The 21,343-nt window shown below is 48.6% G+C and overlaps 5 protein-coding genes across 5 annotated transcripts; 3 read left to right on the forward strand and 2 right to left on the reverse strand.

The window, feature by feature from the left end:
* On the reverse strand, nt 1–2,119 carry PGRI_003360 (Proton-dependent oligopeptide transporter family; the record flags this gene model as incomplete). The annotated part of the gene is made up of 7 exons (XM_040788049.1): nt 1–655; nt 705–891; nt 949–1,088; nt 1,138–1,246; nt 1,302–1,453; nt 1,599–1,698; nt 1,753–2,119. The coding sequence occupies 7 exons, from the start codon at nt 2,117–2,119 to the stop codon at nt 1–3; spliced, it is 1,710 nt and encodes a 569-aa protein (XP_040651821.1).
* Nucleotides 2,120–3,859: 1,740 nt separating this feature from the next.
* PGRI_003370 (uncharacterized protein) lies at nt 3,860–5,336 on the forward strand (the record flags this gene model as incomplete). The annotated part of the gene is made up of 6 exons (XM_040788050.1): nt 3,860–3,901; nt 4,059–4,227; nt 4,280–4,311; nt 4,370–4,487; nt 4,545–4,741; nt 4,800–5,336. The coding sequence occupies 6 exons, from the start codon at nt 3,860–3,862 to the stop codon at nt 5,334–5,336; spliced, it is 1,095 nt and encodes a 364-aa protein (XP_040651822.1).
* A 3,182-nt stretch (nt 5,337–8,518) lies between these two features.
* PGRI_003380 (uncharacterized protein) lies at nt 8,519–10,209 on the forward strand (the record flags this gene model as incomplete). Its single annotated transcript, XM_040788051.1, has 4 exons — nt 8,519–8,816; nt 8,868–8,941; nt 9,037–9,121; nt 9,194–10,209. The coding sequence occupies 4 exons, from the start codon at nt 8,519–8,521 to the stop codon at nt 10,207–10,209; spliced, it is 1,473 nt and encodes a 490-aa protein (XP_040651823.1).
* A 620-nt stretch (nt 10,210–10,829) lies between these two features.
* On the reverse strand, nt 10,830–16,225 carry PGRI_003390 (DNA topoisomerase 2; the record flags this gene model as incomplete). Its single annotated transcript, XM_040788052.1, has 3 exons — nt 10,830–15,707; nt 15,773–16,096; nt 16,157–16,225. The coding sequence occupies 3 exons, from the start codon at nt 16,223–16,225 to the stop codon at nt 10,830–10,832; spliced, it is 5,271 nt and encodes a 1,756-aa protein (XP_040651824.1).
* A 2,127-nt stretch (nt 16,226–18,352) lies between these two features.
* PGRI_003400 (putative GTPase activating protein (Evi5)) lies at nt 18,353–21,196 on the forward strand (the record flags this gene model as incomplete). Its single annotated transcript, XM_040788053.1, has 4 exons — nt 18,353–18,700; nt 18,768–19,378; nt 19,437–19,793; nt 19,861–21,196. 4 exons carry the CDS (start codon nt 18,353–18,355, stop codon nt 21,194–21,196), a joined length of 2,652 nt encoding a protein of 883 aa, XP_040651825.1.
* Between the last annotated feature and the right edge of the window lie 147 nt (nt 21,197–21,343).

Here is a 21,343-nt window from a genome sequence, read left to right on the forward strand (position 1 = left end):
TTACTCAACGTCCTCCTTGATCTCCGACTTGTCCAAGCCTCGGAATATAACCCATAGCAGAATGGTCGCTCCACCCAGAAGCCCGGTTAGGATGGCATACATTGTGACAAGATGTGGGTCCTTGGTGAGCGGGGTGAAGGCCAGGGCAAGACATGTTCCGATCCCAGCCATGGCGAGCCAGATTGCTTGGACCAGGGTCTTCATACTCTTAGGCGCATTGTTATAAGCATACTCGGTTCCAGTGGTGAGGCAAAACACCTCCGCCAATGCTCCCCCAAAGTACGTCGGGATTTGGAGAAAGACTGAAATCTGGTTGGGGACAGTGCGATCATTGGCAGCAGCACACGCAAGTGGTGTATCGTAGCATGGCCCGACCTGGTAGATAAGCATCTGAACCACCGTGGTGTAAATCATCGATAGAGTCAAGAAGAAGAATCCGACTGTCATTCGTGCAATTGGTCCAAATGAGACTCGTCTCTTCGTAAGGAAAGGATAGAGTCCTTTCTGAATGACAGGCGCAACGATGATCCCCGAGATGGGCCCAGCAATTTTCATCATGTCGTTCGGAATACCATACGTGACCATTTGCCCAGCTTGAGATATCAAGTTATTGAATGTCTGGTTATAGCATAGCCAGTGGATAGGGAACAGAATCCTATATATATGTCAGCTGTGGCTGCATGCTAGAAAGCGTATTGACTTACAATATTCGGCATGTCAGAAGACTTCTCTTAATCTCCTCAATGAATGAGTCTGTCCAGGGGACCTGGCGACCATGTTGATGAATCTGGGCGTCTGGCTTTGCGGCATCCATTTTGAAGCCTCCGGTGATACCACATCGCAAGGCAGCACATACCTGGGGCATAATGTTGCTTGTTGGCGATTCACGAACTGTTGTATCTTTATGTTAGTTGATAGCTTTATTGCCGTGGCAGTAAACACACTCACCAAAGTACTTGCGACCGAATAGCATCGGGATCAGGGCTAACCACATGGCGCAGCATGGAATCAGGTAAGCAAGCCAAAAGCCAACATAGCGTTCCAACAACGGCGTGGCATCAGCCACAAAACACACAACGTTAATAGCCCTGTTTCTAGCGTTAGCCAGATGGGAAAGGAAGAGACTAATCTACTCACCAGTAAAAGACGTTGTAGATATAGGTAATGGTCAACTCCCTGCTAGTGACAACCTTCTCTCCGTTTTTGTGAGTCTTGATTCGAAACTCGGCCTCGTCATATTGGTCGGCTAAATGATCATCAGCATCTGGATTAGTACACCCAATTCTAAGAGATTGACTCACCCATAAACGGCACTACAGTAGTTTTGAATGCCCCTGATCCAACGGCCAGCAGTATACAGGCAGGCACCACCCCGGGCAAAGTTGCCCCCTCGCGAATGGCGACAGGTAAGGACGTCGCAAAAAGAATAGTTGCCCCGATGGCCTCAATGCTACTATAGTATTAGCCATCAAATGGGTCAAAAGGTCAGGGTAAGATAAAGAAAAAAAATTTCACAGTACATAGCAGCGTATATCATGGTTTTATAGCGTCCCAACCAGCTATCAGCAACAACGGCAGCAGGCACGGGCACAACATACGACCCAATGATCAATGCATTAACAATGTTCGACGCAGTCGCCTGATGAAAGCCCAGTGCTCCTGGTACCTTACCACCGGGTGCATTTTGCAGGTAATTCTCTGTGGTTATGGGTCAGCCAAAGAAAGTTATAGATAGGGAGGTGCGCTACGCACGTAGAGGAGCAGTTGCTCCGTACCAGACAAATCGCTCCAGAATACCTGCGATGCATGCTATCCAGAGCCGAACCGGAATTTCGTCAACGACATGAAGGAGATCGCGCACTTCATCTTCGGTCGCCACACGGCCGTCATCGTCGTCCGAGGGGGTAGGTATACTGCGAGCGACATTGGGAGCCACACGGTCTTTGATTTCAGAAGAAAGAACTGAATCTTGTTCTGTTTTCGGCAAAGAAAGAGAGGCACAGGCATCAGTATCATTACTCGTGTTACGAGTTTGAAGGGCTATAACCAACCGTGACTCTAGGTTAGGCTCTGCGGTGATATCCGCAGAGCCGTGCACATCAGGCATAGGGCCCGACATTTTTGAATATAGATTGTTTGATAGCAAGAAAGGGTTCGATCTGACGAGAAAGTTTTGTCTAATGTAGGCGCAGAGATGGGAAGAGGGGTTTTAAGAAGAGAAAATATGCTCTAAATCAAATTAGGGGGCCGTCGGGGGCCGTCGGGCCTCCCACTCCGACAGGGATTCGATTTGAGGCTACTGGGGCTCGCACTGGTAATACCCGTGGACGAATATGCTCTCACCTATAGGTGATGTCTCGCTGCTTCAATAACCATAGAACTACGGAGTACATTGTAAATTGCACGAAGAGACAGCCTAATATAAAACTCGGCCCGATCCGATGCAACCCTAAAAGCCCCGCTCTTATGATCCGCAAAACTGATTGGGGACTCATAGCTTCTCTCCTTCCTGACTTCATGTCTTCAATTGCTTTCACTCTAGGGAAATATAGATAGCTAGCTGGAACAATGAATATTAGTTTTTGGAAAGGTGGGGTTTTTCTTGCCAGGTTGGCTCCTTGCATAGTTCCCTATGTTCCTTCATCTGGACAAACAATGTCCAGAAAGGCTAGTTTAGCAGTGTATCACCAACTAGAACAAAATATTTTTTCCATTTATCACTTCCATGTTTGCCTACTATGGTCATAACTTGGTGGCTTGTCCAAAACCCTTCCACCGAACATTCCATCACATATCATGCCATATATCAGCTGTCTTTTATCACTGCGCTAAGAATAGACGTAGGACGGGGTCCAACCGTAGCTACGAAAAGAAAGCGATTTATTGACGGCAAAAATCCGAACTGGAATACGCTAACCGTAAAATGAGCGACGGTCGTAGATCTGCATATGTCTGGAGCCTCTTGGAGGGAAGAACGAATTGTGGGCTGATATCCTTCGACTTTAAGATGAGCTAGGTAGCGTTTTGGTTTAGGTTAGGTAGTTACCTAGAAGATGATCGTGTCCATGGCCCCGGGGTTTATAAGAGGAATTACCAACCTTGGAAGGTAATATAGCTGCCCCCCGGGGCCACTTGCCACTTTCGGACCTCGGGAAGTTTATATCAGTCTCTTTCTTCCCTTCTCCTTTTCCTATACGTATAATTTTGAACTTAATGCACTTGTTTCTGCTGACATTAGGTACTATAGAATGTGTAGGGGGAATGTGTAGGAGTAATGGGACTAACTATTTTAGTATAAACGACCCCATAGGCTATCCAAGTATACCCCGTAGTCTGCGGCGGATATAAAGTCGCCCCCCGAGGTCAGTACATAATCATACATCACCTCCAGGGCTCTAGTAAAGTACATAGGCATTCTACACGTGACTTAAGCATAGTCCTCTTGGGAGCCTAAGATGCTAAATTTACTTGAGCCCAAGCGTGGTAAGAAAGCTATAGAGAGAATCTGGTATATGGTTGCAATATAGTTACTTTGTAGACTTAGACTTGCAATATATAGCTTAGTTTGACCGTTTGGACAAAAATTTCTAGTTCATTCTACTAATAGTATAAGAATATTTCCAAGTATCAAACAGGTTCATAGATTCGTCATAGAGCTGTTCGGGCTTGGCAACGCACATGACAGCATCACAACAACCTTGGAAATCTTCCCTTATCTTTTCTGTGCTCTTCTCTTCTTTCCCCTATCCCCCCTTTAATTTTCTTTTCTAGATTTCACGCCTCGACTTCATACGCTTCTTACGAATTTTCTAATTTCAATTCTAAAAATCCCCCCTGAGTGCTTCAAAAAAATATCGTCATGGCTTCTGGTGACGTGACCTACCCTAACACGGGCAGTAAGGTAAGAGAACAGGTCACTTTAATCCGAATGAGCATGCTAACCCCGAATTTGCAGTATTGTGCTCCTTTATTTCCCCCCAGATTCCGAGGCCATGAAAGACTGACCTTGACCCCTCTCGCGTTCAGGCATCAGCGATGTTATTACCAAGGGTAAATAGGAAACCCGAAGATTCCGAAGCCATGAAAGCAAGCTGACCAGTTCGTTCAAAGGCCCAATTGTTGATAATGTGAAGTCCGAAGCATCCCGCACCGGCGAGGAGCTTCGCGATTTGAAAAACTCGCGTGTGACACCTTCGACCACCACCGCCGATGGTCAACCATTGACCCGTATGCCATGAGACTGCATTGATCGGGAAGCGGGATATTAACAAGTGTTTAGACTACCACTCGTTGATGTATAGCCTTTTGAGCGTGAGTTGTCGCCCGAGTCTTCAATTTGAATAGCTCGCTAATTTCTGCGTGTATACAGTGGGAACAACCCCGTGCGACCGCCGTTTCCTACGCCAGCGTGATCTGTTTCATCTTTGCCGCCCGTTATCTTCCTCTTCTCCGCTGGGCCTTCAAGTTCCTGTACATGTCATTGGGAGGTGAGTTGATCGCGTGACCTACGGTTAATAAAAGTGTTGGTTAACAATTGTGTGCAGCGACCGCCACCGTCGAGATTGCTGGTCAGGTCATCCTCAAGCGGGGAATCGCCAGTGGATTCCGCCCCCGCCGTTATTACACCGTTCCTAAGGAGACCGTTGAGGCTGTTCTCGAGGACTTTGAGCAGCTTGTGGACTTCTTCCTGATCGAGTTCCAGCGCATCCTGTTCGCTGAGAATGTCCTCCACACCGTTTTGGTAGGTTGCAACTTAAGAACGAAGCCGAACCAATGGGCCGAGACTAACGATTTCCTAGGCTTTCACTGCTGCTTTCACTGGCTACTGGCTGATCCGCTTCATTCCTTTCTGGGGCTTGGCCGTGATTGCCGTGACCACCACATACTTCACCCCGCTTATCTACATCAGCAACCGCGAGATCATTGACGAGCAGATCAGCAATGTCCAAGAGATCATCAACTCCCAGACCAACCAGCTCAAGGACATGGCTGGCGAGCGTACCTCGCACGCCACTGGCTTGATGAAGCAGTATGTCGGCGAGTACAGCTCCAAGGCCCAGGGATACATCGGCTCCCGGCGCTCTACCTCCCCGGAGGCGACCAAGCTTGTGAGCCCGGTCAAGCGTGAGACCGTTACCGAGTCTGTCAAGACTGAGCCCATTGCCGACTTCACTGCTCCCATCACTGCCCCCGTTGCTGAGCCCGTCGTCAAGCACGAGGATTTCCCCGAGGCTCCCACGGCTGCTCCTATTGCCCAAGCTCTCGATTCTGACATTGTTGCGTCTGTCGAGCCGACAGAGCAGGCAGGTGACCGTGAGCCTCTTCTGGCTATTTGAACAGGTCTTAATGATACTACGCCACCTTAACCAGGAATGTTAATTGACCTCAAACTTGAGAGTCAACCAAATCCTTTTTTGGTGAATGGATATCATCATTCTGGCCAGATTATCGCTGGATATGCCGGCACTGGCACGTGATATTGGTTTTTGAGTCACCTTGTTCTTGGGGGATCCCTTGGGAATATACATGGGCTCTGGTTGCCAAATCCTCGTGTCGAACAATAAAAATAAGGATCCTTGAGCGATGGATGAGCCATCATGCGTCTCTTGTTTCCCCGTTTTGATATTTTATCTTCCCTTTTCAACCCACTGGACATTTTTATCTGTTTCTTTTCTCCAAACACCCCTTGTTTATGTCTTTCTCGGGTTCATATTGTTTCTAATGGAATTACATTTACATAAATTCATGATCATAACTTGACTTTCCATATATGTCCCCAATCAAGACATCCCATGTGCCCGCCCTCGAGCCTCGCGCAGGGACCTCGACGACTATCTAGGCATCAAGAAATATTGTATGCGTACTACTTACCAGGAAACTAGATCCAGTTCATATTCTGCCATATTCATGCGTTACGATTTTCATCTCAATGAAAAGCCTCGACCCACTTAGGTAGTTGCTCATTCCATGCAAGTGGCCTTCACCTAACAGCCCTGGAGTGCAAGACAGCCGTTGAGTTTCACCCCGGTCCACCGAACCGGCTCCATATTCGCCGCGTCGCGATTCGGGCCAGCCTGTGACGGTTTTGTTTTCCTTTCCACTGTGCTTCCCCTCTCCCTCGAAGACTTGCCTTGTTCAGTTGTCGGAACTGTGTTTTCTTCACCACTCGCCCACCATATACCCCGGATTCGAGGTCTGTGGTACAGATTATAGAGTGCGGTTTGATATCTGCAGGCGATGAATATTTTGTGAAATCACAAGTTGAATTAGGCGTGGGGACGGGTCCGGTTTGTACTCTGTGTTCAACGGGTCGAGGTCTGGACCTTGTGATAGAAGTCTCCCTGTTTGAAACTTGGATTTAGTATCGAGTCTTGCAGGCTAATGTGGGTATGGATGCTCCGTGTATTCCCTGTCCACAGTTGAGACCTTACTGCCATACCACAACATCATCAAAACTCCGGCTCTGATCTGAACGATGAATCTTCTTGATAAACATGTGAAAAGAGGAATCCCACAAGGGTAACCTGAAAGAGTCACTGTTACTAAAGGGGACTCAAATATACTTTACGGAAATCAAGAAGGAAAACAGCCAAAGGCCTAAACACCAACAGCAACATCCCAATTGAGACATAGTTTCTTGCCCCTTTTCCAGAAGCCCGGGATCTGAGACGCGTCGCAGAGGACACGCATGTCCGGGTTTACCGCTCTTTGAGGGCTTAATAGAACAAGTTCAGAGTGTCTAAGACATTGGAAACCAGTCCTCGTTTCTGCTATCGGTCTCGGCTGTTGGGAGCCTTTGCAGACCGACTTCAATTGAACCCACCCCCCTCGAAAACTAGCCCGGTTGGGTTGACATCTAGTTCACACCTCAGTCCTCGACCTTTACAGTCTCTGACCAGATTGCATAGCGTCCGGCGACTATATGCACCGTTTTCTGCCGTGCTCTGTAATGCCCCGGCCCGGCACCGATTGGCGGATGGACCTCTTGTACCTGTTGGAAGTATTATGCAGAATAAACTAGACTGGTAGGGGGGTACAATAGCGGGTTGCAATATGGACCAGGAGGAGTCAGTGTGGTACTATGGTATAAGTCAATTCAAGAGGGAAGAAAAAGATACGGGCAGGAAAAGTGGGCTACGGCCATCAACGTGTCGGATTACTGCATAGAAGGATGCATGGAAGGTTCTTTGAAGTCGTTATTATGTCTTTTATCCTTATGGGCGGCCAATGTCTCTGTTATACGCACGCCCTCAGACTTCATGAAATCAGCGGTCTAGTTCAGAGTGCTGAGGCTCCATCCCATATTGAGTATTCAAAGGGGAAAAAGGGATAGAGGTGAACTATACACCTATATCCAATAGAAAAGAATTCCATTCTTTTCCATCAAGATCTGTTTGTATCAATTCAGCCTTACCCCGTCAAATTTATAGACCGCTTGTACGGCCTAGTGCTGTATAGGCATGGAAGCGTGGGGTGCTGAAGATCCCTGTCACATTTCTCTTTGATGTCAGAAGTTTATCTTTGCAGCACAGCTTTTCTCAGGTGCACTTCGCGGACTCGCTAGGCAATGCACGTTCCCGTCATACAAGGAGTAAGTTGCCCTGCAGCTTGCCGTAGGCCTGAGACCTCTTTAATGCTCATCTGTTGAGCCACCATGGGGTATGTAGCTTCTCATTGAACCATTAAACTGGTGTCCTAAAAGCTCCGGTTGCTGCAGTACTCTCGTTAGCCCGATGCCAAGGATGATCTGGCATAGGTTCTTCGATAAAATTCTGAAGAAAAAGGTGGGACAACAAGCTCTATACCCCGGGATATCAGGACATTTACAGTGTATAATATGGGCCTTTTGTACGTACCAATTACTGTAACGGGCTGTTTGCATGCAGTGACTGCATTTCCAAGTTTCCAAAAGGAAATCTAGGATATCCACATGGTCCCTGAAACGGTTGCCATGCTTTTTCTTTCACTGATCTCTTTGGGGCTTGGCTAATCGCAGTTGTGAATGTGAAACAGGTTATGCCTCGAGATGTCAGAGAAACAGGTCTCAAATTATCTGTAGTTTGTAACTTCCAGGGGAATGGAAACTGTACACTGCATCATCAGTCCAAAGTCGAAGATAACTTCTCACTTCCACGCGGGACAAACAGCCCGTGTACTCGTCCGACTTCCCAGGACCCTTGTGATATGAGAGATAGTTAGAGAGAGAGAGGCAAAGAACCGGTGAAGCCCATATACCGAGTGTTAGACACTTTCAGATTCCGAGTTCTTCTATTCACCGCTGCCTCGAAAGTTGTATTTGCCAACAAACACTCACTCACCTCTAGAAGCTGTACGGAACAAACCTTCGAACAAAGGTCTTGGATTGTCTTACTTTACTTTGTTACGCCCAGGTTTGACTGTCTTTTATTTCCTTCTGGAAAACGCCTCTTGTTCCAAGAGACATTAAGCTCCTTCATTCCCCCGGTGACTTCGTTCTTCAACTCTTCCCTTCTTTCAAGGATAGCACTTGAACATCTTAATGCTATCTATTCAATCCCTTCTGAATCCTCAGCCTGAAAGGCGATCTCCATATCCATTCCCTGCCCCACGCGAGAAGCGGCAGAAGATGGCCAAGGACGCCCCAATTTTCCGTCGTGGCAAGATCCAGGGCGAGTGCCGCTATCCTCCATGCGAGGAGAGAGACGCAGAGCTGGAGAAGGCTCACAGAGAGCTCTCTTTACGTCCCCTGGGCAATATTGCCGACTATCCTCGTCATATCCCATATGCCAGTGACAAGAAAACCTTCCAAGAAAAGACAGGCCGAGACAGCTTCCATGGTATGTGTCGTTGATCATGTTTTGATCTTCACATCTGACTCTTCCATCTAGTCTTTCAGTACACATTCCAAATACCCGGAGAAGAAAAGGAATGGCATGTTATGTGGGACTACAATATCGGCATCGTTCGGATCACACACCTTTTCAAATGCAACGGCTACTCCAAGGCAAGCTCATAACAAAGCTCATCTACATATGCAAAATTTCTAACTCATCATAGACTACCCCAGCCAAAATGCTGAACCAGAACCCCGGCCTCCGCGATATCTGCCACAGCATCACCGGCGGGGCACTTTCTGCTCAAGGTAAGATCTTTATACCCTCTCCTATCAACCGATTCCTTGGATAGCTATATCTAACATTTCCTTTTCAAATAGGATACTGGATGCCCTATGAAGCTGCCAGAGCCATGGCAGCAACCTTTTGCTGGAGAATCCGATACGCCTTAACTCCCCTGTTTGGAACAGACTTCCCAGACATGTGTATCCCCCCAACGGACCGCAAAACCCACGGCCGCATGGTCATCCCCCCAGAGATCGTGCAGCGAGCCACCAACACCTCCAACTACTATCGCTCTCTGGAAATGAAGTCCAACCCCGCCAGCTCTGTAGCCAACGAGCCTTCCTCGACACATACCCTTCTCCATGGTATGGGGGTATTGAGCCAAGACTCCTCCCTGACACTGGCCCCTCTCAAGATCCCGCGCACCCAATACGCCGAGAGCAACTCCAGTGCCCGGGACTCCTCCATGGAGCCTTACTGCATGTCACCTAAGAGCCAGTCGCCCATGTCTGCATTCACCCCCATCAACCCGCCACGCTCCAACGCTCCACCTCGCTCGCGGGTCGAATCACCTCGCACTATCCTCCGTGCTCTGTCAGATGCTATGCGCCCTGCTAATGCCCCCGGTATTAGCGAAGACAGTGACACCGATAGCGACGGCTCGTCGAACATGTATTCCACTCCGAATTGTCCATCCGTGGACGGACATATGGAAACTGACAAGCCCGACGAGCCCGACGCCTCGGGGGTGTCCGTCCTGCAAAGTGACTCTGATGATCTAACCGACTCAGACGATGATTGGCAAATGGATGATGCTAACGATGAAGACTACCGCGGACCCCCATCCAAGAGGAATGGTGTTGCTAGGGACGGTGCAAGTCCCGTATCGCGGAGGAAGTATCCCAGTCGGAGATCGCGTGCGCGTCAGTCCTCTCCTCACTTTACTCGTGAGGTTAAGGCTGCTGAAGCTCTTCTTCGTCTGCATATGAATGAGCTTGAAAGTACCGGAGCTGAAACTGAAGAGGATGATGGGTTGGCTTCGCCTTGCGGCTCTCGCTCGCTTGGTGGTGATGAGTCTCGTAGTCGTAAGCGACGTCGGGCTTCGCTTTGATGACGCTACAAATTTGACATGGGAATGGCGTTTATGGTCTCGGAGCTGAGGGTTTTTGTGTGGTGCTATCTCTATGCATTTTGTGAGGAATATTTGTGTGATCTGGTGGTTTTGGAGTTGAAGGATTGCGTGTTCAAGTCAATGTCCTTTACGTTGAAACAGGAGGATCTTGAAGGTTTAGCTGATACTGGGAGACTCTTTTCAGACAGTCTGTTAGAGGTTACAATGCAACTTCGTTTTCTTTGGGCAATGTATTAGACTGGACGGCGTTAGGTGTTGAATGAGTTATGATTCTATGAAGTCTTTGCTCTATGTTTTGTCTTATTATCTGTAGTAGTGCCAACAACTATATTCCTCATATAATGTGAATGTAGCAAGGACCTATGAAGATATCAGAATTGAATATAAGATACTAGACGCCAATGAGATATCTACGAATAAAAGATTAAAGATTAAACATCCTGTATTTGCGTTGCATGCACTGGCTCTGCCAGATCTCCGTAAAATACCAAAAAAACTAAGACATGGAGATGAAAAAAAAAATAGAAACACAATAGAGAGCATTGCAAAACAAAAGCAGAATATCCCGAATGGACTTCGAAGCCCCACCATTTCACTACTTAGTCGCTCTCGTCTTCGTCTTCGTCAAAGTCATCGGCCGACGCTTCTTCCTCACTGTCATCCTCAATGACATAGGATTTCTTAAGCTGTGTGGCACCACGACGAGCAGGACGGCCTGCAGCAGCGCGGCGGGGGGCGGGAGCGGGCTCTTCCTCGTCCTCCGAGATATCTACATTCATTTTACCCGCCGGGGAATCCAAAATGTCGTTAGCCATTGCATCGATGTCATCCTCCGAATAATCATCTGCAATCTTCTTGCTCTTGGCTTGCTTAGAAGCGTAGGCCTTGGCCGCCGGTGACAAAGCTGGGGGAGCAGACTTGGGGGCGGGCTTGGCAGCTGGCTCCTTCTTGGGGCGACCACGGGCCTTTGGTGCTGTGGTGGCAGCGGCCTTCGGGGCAGCCTTGGCTTTCGGTGCAGCTTTGCCCCGAGCAGTTGTCTTGATCGGCTCGTCATCCTCCTCCTCATCATCGAGCTCTACGACCTTGGGAGCAGTCTTTGGCGCAGCCTTGGCTTTGGGTACAGCCTTGGCCCGGGCAGTTGTCTTGACTGGCTGGTCCTCTTCATCGTCTTCATCGTTTGAGTTAAGCTTGACGTCCTTGGGTTTGACCTGGATGGAGCGCCGTGGGGAGTTTTGAGGGATGAGCTTGCTATAGTCAGTCTCATCCGCATCAAAATCGTCGATGACCTTGGAAGACTTCGCGGCAGTCTTCACGCTGGCACTGCTTTCCGAGCGGGGGCGCTCAGAGAAGAGCTGTCGAGAATCGACGCCCGAGTCAGCACCAATGCCTTTGACCATCATGCTAACGTCCCCAAGAAGATCATCACCGTTATCACTGTCAGAGTCGCTAGGTGCTGAGTACTTCACAGGTTTGCGAGCACGAGAAGACGCCGCTGGCTTGGAAGCCTCGGACTTGGCAATCTCCAAGAAATCGTCGTCCGAGTCCTCCTCGATCTTGGCCTTGGGCTTAGGTCCCCGTTTAGCGGCCGGTTTGGCCGCTGCCTTGGCCGCTGGTTTGGGCTTTGGCGCCTCATCCACATCAGAATCTATGGCGTCCTCAGCTGGCTGAGCTGATGCGCGCGAAGTTTTGGGAACGTCGTCAATGTCAATAAAGTCATCCTCTTCTTTAGGTAGAGTCTTAGGCTTTGAGGTAGCACGGCTCTTCTTTGGAAGTATCTCCATGTCCATGTTGAATTCATCATCCGAGTCAGCAGTTCCATCTGCCGCAGGCGATGGAGTTTGTTTGTTCGAAGATTGACTGAGGAAATTCATCAAGCTGTTTGTTTTCGGCTCTTTCTTCTTGGCCGCGGCAGTCTTCTTCGTCTTGGGGCCCCCGAAGTCTTCATCGTCTGGATCATCGCCGTTAGCAGCCTTACGCTTGCGTGAAGCCGCAGCACGACCACCACCAGTGGCCAGCTTGGCCGAGACGCGACGGCCCAGGCTAGCCACCTTACGGGCTCGGCGATCCTCATCTTCGAGCTGGAAGCGCCACTCGTTGATAAACTCTTCCAGATCGTGGGTCCAGATATCCTCCTTCGAAAGCTTAATTAGGGTATCGACCTCTGTTTCCTTCTCGCCGATCTGGCGACGGAGCTTCTCCACCCGCTCTTGGGTCAGCGACCACATAGGCATACCCAGAAGATAGTCGAATGAACTGGATAGCACTTCAGCGTCAACATCATCTGACTCCTCCTCCTCTCCTTCTTCTACCACAGGCTCGGCTTCGCCCATCTTTGCTGCTTCGGCCACCTTGGCAATTGGTTTGAAGCCCTTCTCCTTCAGCTCGGTGATTAGAACAGGCTTTTTCTTCTTGGAGATAACCAATTTGCCATCGATAATCATTTGCACGAAGCGAGCCTGGTTGCTCAGCTTCTCGAGCTCTCTCTGTAGATCGTTGAGCTGGAACTGCTTGCGTCGCTCATAATATTTGAGACGGATGGCGAAGAACTCCTTGAGAATGTCATCGACAGTGGCGTACTTGGTGATGCGGCCCTCGGGATCGAAAGCCACCAGATTGGTTGTTCCGATCGTCTTGGTCAGCTTGAATTTTTCTTCCAGGCCTTCAGTTAGAGCAACCTTCATGTGTTTCTCATCCAGTTGGATGATGAAGTGGACCTTTGTGTGAGTATTGTAGTCCCTGTAATCCTTGATAAAGGATGGCACCTTCTCAGCTTTAATGATATCCTCGAGCTTGTCCTTGAAATCCTGTGTCCAGCTTCGAATAGGCAATTCGGTGATCTCGACCTCCTTGTCGCCACATTCTCTGATGATACCACTGAACTTGAATCGATCCCCGCCAATGGCCACAACCTCACCGGTGAAGCCACGGAACCAAGGCTGCATCGGTTGAGTAGGCTCGCCAGCCATCAGTCGCTTGAGGTTGTTCACAATATCCTCAGGATTGTAGTTGGGAATAGAAGAACTCCAACCAGTTCCAATACCGTCGGCGCCGTTGATCAAAATCATGGGGACGACAGGCACAAAGACCTCGGGCTCAATCTTCTTGCCATCGTCTTCGTTATACGTCAGAAGCGGTTCATCGGCCGCATGGAAGACCTTGCGTGCAAAGGGGGACAGGCGAGTGTAGATGTAACGAGCGCTGGCACAATCGCCACCACCTTGAAGTCGACTACCAAAGTTTCCACTAGGCTCCAGGCAGTTGATGTTGTTGGAGCCAACAAAGGTCTGGGCAAGACCAACGATGGTTTGTTGAAGGGAGACATCGCCGTGGTGGTAGGCTGTCGTTCCGGATACATGTCCTGCCAGCTCAACCACCTTCATGTCCTTCTTCAGATTGCGGCGGAAACAGGTGTGAAGCACCTTGCGCTGACCTGGCTTTAAGCCATCGACAACGGAAGGAATCGAACGTTGATTATCCGCCATACTGAACAGGATGAGCTCCTTGTTGATGAAGTCGGTGTATGTGATCTTTGCCACTGAATGGTCCAGGAATGTGCCAGGTTTGTATTGACGAAGCCACTCTTTACGCTCATCTGCCTTCTTTTTCGAGAAAGCTAGTTCGATGAGTCCAGCTTCACCGTCTTGCATAGTGTGGAACTCCTTGAGATGACGATCGAGATCGCGGAAATAGACCTGTGCATCTTCCGTGGTGCTGGTTCCCAAACCCTTGTAGTACTTGTGATCCCAGCCGCGTTCGTGTTGGTGAGCTTCACGCCATTCTTCATACTCGGGCATGGTGAAGAACGACTTCTGCTTGGTCGGATTCTTTGGGTCACCCTTCCAAACCTTGATGATAGGAGTGATGAACTCAATGAGAAACTCGGGAATCTTAAGCAAGCTGGGGAACTGTGCTTGGAGGAAATTGATGAGCAAACCCTTAATGTGACTACCGTCGTGATCCTGATCAGTCATGATCATGAGATGGCCATACCGCAGCCCCTTGGTCTCGGTATACTCCTTCTTGTGCTGTAAACCAATGAAGTTTTTGATGCTTTGAATTTCCACGTTCTTTGAAATTTGATCAAAAGAAGCATCGCGGACATTAAGAAGTTTTCCGCGCAGGGGGAACACGCCAAACAAGTCTGGTCCAACAACTGCTCTGCCTGCCATGGCCAATCCCTTGGCTGATTCACCCTCAGTCAGAATGAGGGTGCAGTGGTGACCCTCTCTGGTACCAGCTTTGTTGGCGTCGACCAGCTTCGGGTTGTTCATACGCGTGCGTCGGCCGGTGTCACCCTTCTTCAAGATCTGATCGGCTTTTTGCTCCGCGAAGTGCAGAATATTTGACATGACCTCGGTCTTCAAGACCTTCTTGTAGAAATCTTCATCAAGAGGACACTTGCTACCGAACTGACTCGCCTTCGTCGTCAACTGCTCCTTGGTCTGGGAGGTGAAGGCCGGGTTGACAATCAAGGCCTTTACAAAAATGAAGATGTGGTTCCGAATCTGTGCCGACTTCAGAGTTGCTCCAGACTTGTTCTTCTTCTTCACCTGGTCAGCCAAGCGGGTACAGATCTGATCGGCGATGTAGTTGACATGCGTTCCGCCAGAGGTTGTCGCAATCGAGTTGACAAATGAGACTTGTTGGAACGAACCATCCGAAACAGCAAAACCAATCTCCCAACGAGGATCGGGGCTGCATGTAATAATTTCATCCTTTGAGGCAGGACCATCATCGCCACGCTCCTTGCGAATCGCTTTGGTGTACATTTCCATGTACTTTCGGAAATTGCGAATTGGGACACGTGTGCCGTTTAATTTGACAGCAACTTCGGCGGTACCCGCCAAATCATAGACTCTGCGCTTCACAAGGGCTTCGAAGTCATCGTCAATACCGTCCATGCCAAATTTGGCAAAGTCTGGTTTGAAAGTGACCTTGGTGTAGTCATCTCCCTTGGCATCTGTAATCTTTGCCTTCCCCATCTTCGTCATGTTCTCGGTCCATGTTTGCTTGTACCTCTTCTTCTGGCGGGAGTCTTGAGTTTCGAGATTGAACTCTGTCGAGAAAACGTTACAAAGCTTGGCACCGAAACCGTTGCGACCTCCAGTCACCTTCTGCTGGCTGTCGTCGTAGTTGGAAGAAGTGAGTAGATGACCGAAGATAAGTTCGGGCACGTAGATCTTCTCTTTGGAGTGAATCTCGATAGGGATACCACGTCCGTTATTCCACACGCTGATTTCACCGGCCTCGCGGTCAATTGTGATCCGTATCTCGTTCATGTTCTTATCGTTGTGCTTATTATCCGCGGCGTTGACCACGATCTCGTCAAAGATTTTGTAGAGACCAGGGACGAATGATACATCGCGATACTCCATCGACTCGGTTACGGAGTTGTAAACCCACATCTGCTGTGTGGTGCGCTCGGTGGATCCGATGTAGGTATCAGGACGTTTGATAATGTGTTCAAGTTGGGTGAGCTATATTAAATAGCGATAAGTACCCAGTAAAAATTTAAATCATGACATAGGCTGCGGAAACTTACTTTCTGGTACTTCTCTGATGCATTTCCACTCTTGCTTGCGGCGTCAGCGTCTCCTCCGTGAGACTCATTTTCAACATCGGCGAGGGGCTTTGACCCAGCTCTCTTAGGCGCAGTAGCCTTCTTAGCCTTAGGAGGAGTGTGAGAGAGCAGAGATTCAGCATCGGACATTTCGATATCGGACGGTTCGTCCTCGCTCTCGGCCTTGGCCTTCTTCTTAGCAGCTGGCTTCGCAGTAGGCTTGGCCTTTAATGTGGTCTGGGTGGTCTTTTTGGCGGCAGGTTTGGCCGCAGCAGCTTTCTTAGGGGCCGCCTTGGCTTTAGGTTTCTGGGGCAGATATGTCAGTAATCGAAGTCGAGTCTGGGATCATATTAGGGGGGTTCATACTGGTACAGGTTCGGGAGCAAAGTCAGAGCTGCCTCCATCATCCTCGAATACCGAGTCTTCTTCCATCATTGATGAATCCATGATAAATATGGGTAAACAAATTCAACGCGATAGAAAGTTGTTGGGGGGAAAAGGAGCCCAAATCAGGCCTCAAAGTTGAAGCAAACGAATGACGCTATCTCCCAATTTTGAGAATGGACTAATTAGTCTCCGGCATGCTCAAGCCGGGGAAAGAGTAAAGCGAGAAGCAAAAGAGAGGAGGAGAGAGAGATTACGCGGAGGGGAAGCGCCTGTTGTTTTTTTTTGCCCGGGGAAGTCGCGACTGACAGGGGGCGGTGGGCAGTTTGTAACCACTCGGATCATTATTCTTCCTCACCGCCTTCAAACGCGACCCGAATAGGCAATTCGCAAACAAATGAACGGAAACGGCACAGTTCCCCTCATTTTGCATGTTTTGCATCTTCACGTCTATTCAGAAGTGAGATAGAAGAGACAAAATCTATCTATAGATATGTGGGCTATATAACTGCAATATCTCTGAAATGACAGATTCCTCATTTTTATTTGAAAAAAAGAATTGAAGTCAGTGCAGATATTGAAGATCTAAATATAGTCTGACGGGTAAATCAGAACAACTAACTCGTTTAAATGTCAGATCTGACTAGACGCTGTTTTTGTCACCTTCCACACATAAGGTACCCCATATAGGAAATCCCATAGTCTGCATAGGGAGTACATGTCAATTTACCTTTGACAGCGAGCCTTCAATCATATAAAGCGACTCCCTACGCAGCATTGTGCGCTTAGTGGGCTGTTCATAAATTGTGTCCACATTATAGAGATATGTTCGCTTATACTGTCCGTAGTTAGTAAAGGAGACAGACCAGCCGCGGGGTCGTATTTGGCCCTTGCATGACTCTGAATACAATGTATAGTATCAACAGGGATACGGAGTACCGTGACAGCCATTGATTGGAATAAAGTCAAATGCTGCGATGCATCGAACTATATATAGGTTAAGTTGACATACGAGGAGTAGGTATGTAGCCACTCCGGAAATATACGAAGCAATCGCAGAAAATAGCCCAAACGCGTGGTGAGCGGAAGGTATAGGTAAAGATGAGGGTCACACGATTCCGAACAGCGGTCAATGACCTATACATCCCTACTCCGAGAAATCCCTAGAAATCTCGAAAAGTGGGTTAGAAACCCTCCCAGCTTTGACAGGCGGACCGCATGGACCACACTCTGTGGATCTGAGTCGTTCAACGGTGCCCCAGAAAGTGGTACAGAAAGCTGTAGTATGTAGAAATAAAGTCTGTACATAGTCTTTCTGAGTCAATCATTGATGTATGGTATACGGGAGTGAACACGACGTTGGCCAGCCTCAATATTGAAGTGAAACGGATAAGCCAGGGGTGGTAATGGTATTTCAATATGAACCCAGGGGTTCCACCAATGAAATTGAAATAATTAAAAAATAAACCAATGAAAGCTACAGGAATATTACAGATGGACATCTATGTGTATTAAAAATACAAGGCTGTACAATACTAATGCCCCTTTGACCTTTTAATCTTCTAAATATGGGAGGGGCTGTACTTCGTACCCGTACCTGCAGGTAATATGCTGAAAAGGACTCGAGACATATGTACGGAGTACGCTACATGTTCGTAATGCTCATCATGACTTTAAGCATACTAGCACTATGTACGGAGTAAAAGTAATATACTTGAAAACCTCCGAGACCAATTCGGTCAATGTGGGGGAACTCACAAAAAATCTACATACAATAGTAGGAAATTAACATGTCCCTTATGTCTAATACAATAGATGGAATTTATACAATATAGTTTCTTCCAAAATTTCCATAATATATCTATTTCAATGGTCAAACAGTCGGTGTATGAGGAGGATCGACGGGGCCGAGACTCCACGAGGGGAAAGCTAAAGGGGGGCTAACGAAATAGGTGGGATCTCTCCTTTTTTTTTTTCTTTCTCCAGCCTTTTCTCCTTGTACTGGATACAAGTCTAGATATCTAGGTCCACTTCTGCAGGAAAGAATTGGTTTTCTTGAATACGGAATTGTGTGCATTATGCAGTTGAAACCCGCCTGAAATACTATCCTCCGATATCAAATATTGTCAACAACGCGTCTTATTCGAATCACCATACTCCATTTTATATCGCGTCACAATGGAAGGTCTCGAGCCAACATCTCCCATCGCTAGCCACGCGCCTAACCATGACTCGATGGTCACCGTCGCTTTATCCGATAACCAATCTAGTTCAGAGCACACCCAACCGGATTGGCGCACTCTTGACATCCCTCCAACCCCAGTGGAGATGAGCCACCTCGAGAAGGAGTGCGAGGAGTCTTTTGGACCGGTGCCACTACAAGACGCGGCGAGAACCACCCCTACCCCCGAAACCCCGGATGGAGGCAGGGAGAGACAGGCAGGCGAAATGTATGACAATGAGGTGGATTGGGAGAACCTTGATAAAACAGAAGAGCGAGAACCGCGTGGGGAGGGATCCGATGAAGTAAGTGTGACAAGCTGTCACAGAATTCTAGAACTCTAGAATGCTAACATTCCTAACCTAATTTTAGTCTACAGCCCTACTGCTCGCTCGACTCGAACAAGAAAACAATGCTTTGGCGACCAACCCCAAATCCGGGATAACAGAGGTTCCCGATGGCAAGATACATCAACGGCAATCCCGCTCCGAGTCTCTACACCAGATCAAGCGACTCATTAAGGATCCCGCTCGGGCAGAGCTGCGATACTCGCAGCTACCCCCTCCTCCCATGACCGAGCTAGAATTTTGGGCCGCGCTTGTTGCCGATTACCACCAGACCGCCCAACGTTTGCCGACATTGACCTCGAATAAGATTCAACAAGGTGTACCTCCGCCATTGCGAGGGGTGGTGTGGCCTAGTCTAGCGGGCGCTCGCGATCCTAATCTATTGAATGAATTCCAGAGATTGTCGGGCGAAAGCAGCCCTTATGATGGATTGATTGGAAAGGATATTGGCCGCAGCTTTCCAAATGTTGAAATGTTCCGCGACCCGAACGGTGAAGGTCAACAAATGCTCGGCCGAGTGTTGCGATGCTTCAGTCTTTATGATACTAAAATTGGCTACTGTCAAGGTCTTGGGTTTGTGGTAGGCCCTCTACTCATGCACATGTCAGATGCTGAGGCCTTTTGTGTTCTTGTCCGGTAAGTGTCCTTGGACATATGACTTGGAGAGGTCGTACTAATGCGTCACGTATTGTAGCCTCATGGATCACTACAACCTCCGAACTTGCTATCTTCCAGATCTTTCTGGTCTTCACCTTCATGTTTATCAGTTTCAAAATCTTCTAGCACGGCACAGGCCGGTCCTGTTCCAACATTTGGAAGCACTGCACGTTGAGCCGGTCTACGTATCGCAGTGGTTTTTATCATTCTTTGCGGTGGCATGCCCACTGCCGATGCTTCTCCGAATTTACGATGTTATTTTTTTGGAAGGCGCATGCGAGACTTTGATGCGGGTTGCACTTTCCCTGATGCAGCGCAACGAGAAGAGAATTTTGGCTTGCAGCGAATTCGAAGACGTGATGCAACTGTTATTGTCTCGAAGCTTGTGGGACACGTGAGTTTTAGCCCTTGCACAAAGTACATCTTGGAAACAAAGAACCCCGCTAACCCGTGATATTCAGATACGCCTTCAATGCTGATGACCTTGTTAATGATTTCGTGTCTCTCACCTCTCTCGTGACAAATGAGAGTCTTCGAACGCTTGAAGCCAGCTACCACCAATCTAAAGGTTCACCAACTGGACCTTCCCCGCAGATGCAGGCAACGGCCTCTGGCTTCCTTGGGCGACTATGGGCTGGCTCGTCAAACTCTTCGGTCAAGTCACTCAATCCAAATAGTCCGTCACGTCAGAACAGTACAATTCGTCGCTCTACCTCCAAGCAGAGCCTGACTTCCACCCTCAACTCTATTGAAACCACGTCCGATGCAAGTACTGCTCCCACTGAATTATCAGGCGGCGCAGCTAGCAGCGACAGTCAAAAATCGCGCGTCAAATCCAACATGTCTTCACATCACAAAGACCGGGACCTCCATACCCAAATCGAAGAACTCTTGATGGCGCTCAGCGATCTCCAGCGGCAACAGGCTGACCTCACCCGTGAACTACAGCAGGAGAGAGAAGAGCGGGAGGAAGACCATGCCCTGGCCAAGGAAATGTTGAACCAAATCAGAGAACAGCCGACTGAGACACAACCGGCCGAATTAATAACCAAAGCGCAAACTCGCTTTGACTCGATCCAACCCAAGCGTATTTCAATCACCCAAACCAAGCTACAGCTCAATGATGAAGTTGCCCGATGGAAGGAAATGCACGAGGTGGAAGCCGGTCGTTGTTTGAACCTCACCCGGCGCATCGACGACTTTGAGCAGGAGAACTCCTCACTCAAGGAGCAATTGCGAGAAGCCCGGGGCCGAATCCAAGACGGTCATCGGGATCGACAGCGACTGGAGCGCATGAACCGAGAACTGCGTACCCTCAAAACTCCTATATCCGAAACACCGCTAGATACATCGTCTTCTAACGTTGATTCAGGGGAATCTCAATCACCCACTAGTGGTCTGCGCGAGTTTAAGCTAGCTCGCACCAATTCCACAAAAAGCCCCACATATAACAGGCGGACAAGCAGCCTGGGTCTCCAACGAATTTTGTCAACCGAGAGTAACAAACCTGCTGCTGAAGAGGCATTACTCATGGAGTTGGTTACTGCTAAGACGGCAGAGGCGGTTGCTAAGCAAGAGCTTGAGGAAGTAAAGGGCAAGTTGGATTCATTGCGGAAAATGATTAAGACCCAGGGGGCAAATCCTGAAAGCCGCCATTCCTTTGTTGGACTATCACAGTCGCGGATCAGCTTGGCGAATAAATCCGCCACGGAAGGCCCGAAGACACTTGGGACACCGCCCAGCAACAGTGGCGGTGGATTCTTCAGTGGATGGGGTCGACGAGCTGGGACGGACTAGTGTATGAGGATTCTGGAGAAGATACGTGTAACCATATTGGAATGCCTTGATATACTCTTTTTTCGTGTCACAGGCTGGTATTGGAACTGTGTTTTTGTCCGTTTTATTATTTGAGTACATAGATATCCCTATCAAAACGCGTACATA

The sequence above is a fragment of the Penicillium griseofulvum genome (assembly GCF_001561935.1).
Source record: "Penicillium griseofulvum strain PG3 chromosome Unknown contig_79, whole genome shotgun sequence".
In the NCBI taxonomy this organism is placed as follows: Eukaryota; Fungi; Ascomycota; class Eurotiomycetes; order Eurotiales; family Aspergillaceae; genus Penicillium; species Penicillium griseofulvum.